This window comes from Morus notabilis, unplaced genomic scaffold (genome assembly GCF_000414095.1).
Source record: "Morus notabilis unplaced genomic scaffold, ASM41409v2 Scaffold215, whole genome shotgun sequence".
Classification (NCBI taxonomy): domain Eukaryota; kingdom Viridiplantae; phylum Streptophyta; class Magnoliopsida; order Rosales; family Moraceae; genus Morus; species Morus notabilis.
Genome location: NW_010366045.1, coordinates 126,920 through 134,145, shown reverse-complemented (window position 1 = coordinate 134,145; position 7,226 = coordinate 126,920). Strand labels below are relative to the sequence as shown.

General features: G+C 33.4%; 1 protein-coding gene across 2 annotated transcripts; it reads left to right on the top strand.

Annotated features, from left to right (window-relative positions):
- Positions 1-2,831: 2,831 nt before the first annotated feature.
- Positions 2,832-5,274, top strand: LOC21389984 (bifunctional protein FolD 4, chloroplastic). 2 transcript variants are annotated; one of them, XM_024173001.1, is made up of 5 exons: positions 2,832-3,070; positions 3,256-3,587; positions 4,102-4,338; positions 4,416-4,583; positions 4,787-5,274. In XM_024173001.1, the coding sequence occupies exons 1-5, from the start codon at positions 2,875-2,877 to the stop codon at positions 4,955-4,957; spliced, it is 1,104 nt and encodes a 367-aa protein (XP_024028769.1). In that variant the 5' UTR covers positions 2,832-2,874; the 3' UTR covers positions 4,958-5,274. The 2 variants fall into 2 exon arrangements, with proteins under 2 accessions (XP_024028769.1, XP_010107613.1); XM_010109311.2 differs by having other exon boundaries at positions 2,832-3,076.
- The last annotated feature ends 1,952 nt before the right edge of the window (positions 5,275-7,226 follow it).

Sequence of the window (7,226 nt, the reverse complement as noted above, 5' to 3'; positions counted from 1 at the left end):
AAAACTCACGGAAATCAGTTCAAAAACCTGCAAATCCAGTCCCAATTCACAAAATCTCAAGGGACAACCACTAGATCCGGGTTCTAGGTACTAAAACAAGTCCAAAGAACCCAAGATCTCCAATTTCTACTTTAGTTTTACTCAAAATCATCAAAATCCGTTTTGAACCAAAAATAAGTTTTGAAATCCGAAAAACATAGATTCAAGAGAGGTTCTTTCAGTAATCTTACCTCGAATCCTTCTCTTGACGTTGAAAACTCTTTGAAATCACTCTTGGTTCGAATCCGGTTTTGATTTGAGACACAAATGGGAGAGAGAGAGGGAGAGAGAGCGCACGGAAGTGTGTGAGAGAGAGAGAGAGAGAGAAACGCACGGGAAAGAAAAAGAAAAGGAAAGAAAAGAAAGGAAAAAGAAAAAAAGGAAAAGGAAAGAAAATAAAAGAAAAATAAAAGAAAATGACATGTGTAAAGTATAACAGTCTAGAAATGCACCCATACACACTTCTGGATTGAATAAATTACTGTGAATAATTTAAATACCTTGGAATTATTTAAACTCAATTAATTAAATCAGATTAGGCACACTAATAATCTCAATTACTTTAATTAATCTCAATTAATTCTTCAGGGTGTTACAGTAACAGTATAAGTAAAATGAAGAACGAATTAAAATATATTGGCATAAGTCCAAAATAATAAGGGCAACATCAATGATAGCCAAATCTATAATAACAACTACCCGGCACATGTTAAAAACAAAATAAATATAACAACGTCATAACCAGAAGAAATTAAAAATTTTAAAATGAAAAAATTAAATTTTTGACAAAGAAAGGCAAAAACTAAAATAAGAACCTAACTTCTGCGGACCTAACAACATTATACAGAATTTAAATAACAAACATTAAGAGTAGAAAGAGACAATAAACAAATATTAGCATAAGCATGAATACATACTGAAATAAACGAATGATATAAAACCTAGTGTTGTATCACATAACGTAGAAGGAATTTATATTCATAAAAAAATATATTAAAATAAACAGATAAATAAGAACATAAAATATTTCATATAACAAATGAACATAACATTATAAATCAATATTCTAAAACAATTCAAACAAAGTAAATAAAAAAAAGTGAATACCTCAGTCAATGAACCACGGGCAAAAGGATAGATCGAACAAAGCAACCAAAATTACAGAGTAGCAGAAATAGAGAAGGGAATATCAAGAAGGCGGTAAGATTAGTAATAAAAGGCTAGTATCAATAAGATCTTTAAACAGTGAGAAAGAAGAGAGAATAGAACATGATAGATGTTATTATCTGAAAAACGAAGACAAAGGGAGAGTAAAAAATTATAGCAATAGAATAACATACATTATATATACATAAAGTTACCAATGTTTTGCTCAATCTCTAATACAAATTCCTACAAACAGAAAGCAATAGAAGTAATGATTAATTAACGACAGCCATCACAAAGCATGAAGACGACCGCAAAATGTAACCAGTAAATAACATACAGTTAAATTTTAGATACGCATTATACAAAACTAAAAGATAAAAAATACACGTGTTAGAGTAAAGGATTAACAAAAATATTAATAGAATTAGACCGCGACAAATGTACATAATTGCCCATATTCTGAAATGTTAATAAAACAAACGGAAAAATCAAAATATAGTAAACAAAAACATGGATGAAAAAATAAAAAGCAGGGGAAAAAATATAAAAATTATGAAGAAAACAACAAAGAAAACATTTTTTCCCAAATATACCAACCAAAAAAACAAATAAATGAAAAATCATAAACAAAACAACAAAACCCAAAACACCCACAAAAATCATAAGAGAACAAATGGGAAAAAAAAGTTTGCCTAAACAAATGGAAAAATAAAAATTAAGAAATCCAAATACCATATGACTGCGAGGGTGAACCGAAAAATGAAACCTAAAAAACTAAGAAAGCTGAGGACGAAAAGAACAAACAGCGCAATAAAAGATTGTGTAAAAATATAGATATGAAGTAAACGACCAAACAACGGAAGGAAAAAAGTGTGTAAAAACATAGATACGACCAAATTCATGAAATCCAAACAAAAAAAAATCAAGGAAGCCGAAGACAAAGAGAACAAATGGCGCAAGGAAAGACAAAACGACCATGCATATACAACCAAAGAAGAATAAATAGATAAAACAGAAAACACCTAAAAATATATAGGCAAAAAGAAAGAAGATGGGAAGCAAGAAAACTTGGTCCAAAAATGGAAAAAAAAAACAGAAAGATGTAGAAGGTTACAAAAGGTAGCAAACGGAAGGAAGAAAATTTGCTCCAGAAGAAAAAAAAAATAAAGATGTAGAAGGTTGTAGAAGGCAATAAACGGAAAGAGAAAACCTAAAACACTCAATTTGAGTGCAAATGACCAAAACGGTGAAAATAAACCAAAACAAATGAAGATGAAAGAAAGGGCAATATAGTAACCGCACATTCAAAAGGACAGAACGGGAAAGACATTGTTCATAGTACTGTAACATGAACGGTGAAACCCTTTCTTTCTTTTAATATATGTATAATGTTTTTTTAATAATTTTTTATTATTTTTAAAAAATAATTTTTAATTTATTAATTTTTAATTAGTTAAATAAAGGGGTATTAAAACTATTTTATGCTCTAAAAATTAACTCTAAAAAATTAAGGAGATATTTTAAAAAAATTAAAATATTATTTTAATATTATTAAAAACACAAAATGTAAGGGCACGTGTAACGAAACGACTTTTTCCCTAATAAATGTTAACAATAATCACGTATAAGACCCTGAAGTTCGATTTATACGCAGTACGAACTGCAGAACGGCTACAAACCTTTGTAATGGCGTCGATGATTTTCACCGACTGTTCCTCATCCACCACCAAGGCTCGCCTTCTTCCCTTCAGCCGAATCCTACTTCTCCGCCGCCGCGCCGCCGGCGTCACTTTGGTCCGCCGCCTCGCGACTCTTCCGAACTCCAGCTCCCGCAGACCCCTCACTCTTCGTTCATCACATTCGCAATCTGCCTATGTCACTGGTATATGTAAGGCCTTTATTTGCTTTCTTTTTACCCACAAACAGATATCACACGAAGCAGTGCTTTTTATGGGCGTTGCGGTGTTTATTTTTTCACAGACATTTCGTCGAACGTTTTGCGTGCGTGCTCAATTCATGAAAAGTTTGTTTTTAACTGAATATGTATTTATTTGATTCATTTTACAGTTTCTTTGGCCACGGAGAAATCAGCTACAGCCGAAGTTATTGATGGGAAAGCGGTTGCGAAGCAAATAAGGGACGAGATAAGTGCTGAAGTGATGAGGATGAAGGATGCAATTGGTGAGGTTCCCGGGTTAGCCGTTATCATTGTTGGGAATAGGAAGGATTCGGCGACTTACGTCCGCAACAAGAGGAAAGCATGTGAGTCCGTGGGGATCAACTCTTTTGAAGTGCCTTTGCCTGAAGACTCAACAGAGGAGGAAGTGATTAAGTTTATAAAGGAGTTTAATGATGATCCTTCAGTTCATGGCATCCTTGTTCAATTACCTCTGCCCTCGGTATTTTTCTTTTTTCTTTTTTATTTGAACTTGACATTTCCTTTGGTGAAACACTATAAATTCTTATGTTCTATTTATAGGCAATATGATTTTGTGTGAGTTTGAGTTCTTTTGTTCATCCATTTGTATTGTACGTATTGTGTTCATAAATATTTGTCCTGTTAGTTTATTGGAGATGTTCTGTCAGTTCTGTGTAGAGATTTTAGTTTGTTTAGGCTTACATGGGTTTAATTCAATATTTGATTTGTTGACCTCTATTGAATGAATTACATAATGTTTGAACGTCCATGGATCTTGTGTCTCTTTTCTCTGGAAATGTGATTTCAATGAAGTTGTATATAAAAGATGGAGATGCAATGCGGTGTTGGATTACGCTAAAAATATCAAACACCATATAAATGTTAGCTCTTATTTGTAAAACTACGTAGTAAGGTCAAAATTGAAAAGCCTGCTATTTATATTTGCTTCAATTTTTATGACATATATAATTGTCTTTGCGGATTCCTTTTATCAGCATATGAATGAAGAGAACATCTTAAATGCTGTTAGCATTGAGAAAGATGTTGATGGATTTCACCCGCTTAATATTGGCCATCTTGCCATGCGTGGGAGGGAACCTATGTTTGTTCCTTGTACACCAAAAGGATGCATTGAATTGTTGCATAGATATGGCATAGATATCAAAGGAAAGAGAGCTGTTGTAATTGGCCGGAGCAATATTGTTGGCACACCAGCCTCTCAATTGCTGCAGGTGATATTCATTTAACTACCTGTGATCTCTGTACTTCCCTAACCTTTCAGAGATGACGTGATATTTTAATATGGCAGAGAGAAGATGCTACTGTCACTATAGTCCATTCCCGCACCTCAAACCCCGAGGAGATCACTAGACAGGCTGACATTATAATCTCAGCTGTAGGGAAGCCAAATATGGTGAGGGGTAGCTGGATAAAACCTGGTGCCGTTGTTATAGATGTTGGAATTAATCCAGTGGAGGTAAGCATGCTTTTTTGGTTCTTATTAATTGTCATGCATTCCTCCTCACATTAATTCTTGTCTTTCTCTGAATATAAATGTGGAATGTACTATTTTCTTCAGTTTTATTTGGCATTTATTCTCAAAACATCAAATTTGACGCAGTGCCAACTTCCATCAAAGTTTCTGTGCTATTGAGCTGTTATTTTGTTTAAACTCGGCAGGATGCTAAAAGCCCTCGAGGCTATAGGTTGGTTGGAGACGTTTGTTATGATGAAGCCAAGAACATAGCTTCAGCAATCACTCCGGTCCCAGGTGGAGTTGGTCCAATGACGATAGCGATGCTTCTATCAAATACACTCATCTCAGCAAAGAGGGCATACAACTTCCAGTGAGACTTTCAGAGATTTGTGGCCTAAGGGAAATTGTCAATGCAAATGCAGTTTCAATAGCCACCCAACCACTTTTACAGTGAGCACTTCGGAATTATGTTTGTGGGATAGTAAACTGCCATGGTCGAATATGGGATTGTGTAAATAACACGATGGCAGTGGCCAAATTTTGATGTGAACAATTTGCATTTGATATCATATTTAGGGACTTTACGCCCAAACCAATGATAAGTTGGGTGCTGATTTTCCAGTGTCCTGTTTAACAGAACTCTGCGAGGTCTTTGAAGAAAATGAGGGTATTTCCTTCTCTTTTTGTTCTCCTTTTCCTATGCCAATCTCTTGACAGATCGTCCACGGAGTTCAATTACTTTTTAAGTTCTACTTATATTTTTGGTGTAGTTAAATTTTTTTTTTTCTTTGGTAAGTTGGTGTAGTTAAATTTTATGTTTTAAGAATAGCGCATGGCCATTGATGCAACTTAAAGATGATCACAAGCGCCAATACTAACCACTTGAACGCACAAAAGTTCCCCTTTTGCATATTGATCTCTGACAAGACTGTAGCAACTATACATAAGAGTTCTCATTTTCTATATAAATAATAATCATGTCAGTGGAGTTCAGGTGTTATACAATGAATAGAAAGTGATAGAAAGAGTGATGTTAGTATTTCTACATAGGGCTGTTCATAAACCCGCAAAACCCGCATGTTCAACCCACCTCACCCAAACTCAACCCGAAAAATACAATTTTTAGTATTAAATTTTTTTTTTCAGTCCATTCAATGTCTAGCCTGAAGTTTTGGGACGGGGTGTGGGTGGGCCTATAATGGCCCGCACACCTCAACTCAACCTGCGCTCTAACTTGCCTCCTCTAATATCTAAGAGTCCGTTTGGTATCTAGATTCGTTCCCTGATTCGAATCATGGTTCGTGATTCGCTATAGTATTTTCTCTCACAAAAAATACATGTAAATTGAAAATAGTTCTAATCACATGATTTGAATCCATGAACCAAACGTCACATAACTCTAGGCAGACAACTCATTTCTACTCTCTAGTTTCTTCATGTTTGAATTAAGCTTTTATGTTCGCTTTATGTTAAGACTAATTTATGAGTGTAGACTAATTTATGTTTGTTTTATGTTTGATGTTGGATGGACTACTTTACTTCATGTTTGATGTTGGATTGAATTTGAATTTCTATCCATTTGAATGTTGGAGTTATTATTTCTATTTGATGATAAACTTTGAATGTTGGATTGAACTTTAAGTCATTGATTCTTTAAATGTTGAAACCGACCACCCAACCCACCCCGCACCGTCCCAACCCAACCCAAACATCATTGGGTTGTAAAAATTTTCTAATATCGTTAGGGTCAAATATGTGCAACTCACACTCTTTGAGACGGGAGAAAAAAAAGTCATACTTCACACCAACTCATGAACAGCCCTATTTCTACATCTATATCTATAGAGAGAGATGGGAAAAGGTAAGCCTCGTGCTTAATAGTTTCAACTAATAAAATATGCACCGAAGAGGCCCACTTGAAGACATGATGATGAAGTGAAATTTTACTTAATTCACTCAATTATCTTTGGATTAAAGACAAAGACCTCCCTTATGTTTAATTGAAATGCTAAACTCTATCTTGTGTTTTCAAAACGTTGAGATCATCGTTTAGCTTTTTTCTAATCAGAAAAATTCACTCCTAATGTCGGATTTAATCCAAACTAACAATGCAAAAGGGCTTTTGTCCTGTACAAAAGGAAGTATGTTCGATTTGAAGGACAACAACTGCGTCAAATATCAGCAAAAAATAAAAATTAAAAAAAAATAAAAATAAAAGTTATTATTCTCAAATACACGAACTTGAAGATCAAAAGTCTTTAGAATTTCTCTTCAAAGAACTATCATTTTATTTATGAAAGGTAATTGAGTCCTTTTGCACAAATGACTACCTTAGGTGCGTTTGGTTACAGTGAAGGAATAGTAATAGGAATGGTAATAAAAATAGTAATGGAATAGAATGGAAAGAAAAGATAATTCATTTGTTTGGTTCTACTTTTACAAATGCAATAGAATGGGATATGAATATTTTCATATTGGCAAAATTACTCATCATGTTAATATAACTAATATCATATATATATATATTAATATAATCATTTAATAACTAATATTATATATGTAAAATTATAAGGATATAATATATATAATTATAATTATAGTTATATAATTATTTATTATTATAATACAATCATAATATATAAT

Bases quoted from the DNA above. Each gene is read 5' to 3' on its own strand.
- LOC21389984 (XM_010109311.2), top strand. From the start codon at position 2,875: ATGGCGTCGATGATTTTCACCGACTGTTCCTCATCCACCACCAAGGCT. The intron at 3,588-4,101 runs GTATTTTTCTTT...TCCTTTTATCAG, and splicing joins TTCAATTACCTCTGCCCTCG to CATATGAATGAAGAGAACAT. The intron at 4,339-4,415 runs GTGATATTCATT...TTAATATGGCAG, and splicing joins CAGCCTCTCAATTGCTGCAG to AGAGAAGATGCTACTGTCAC.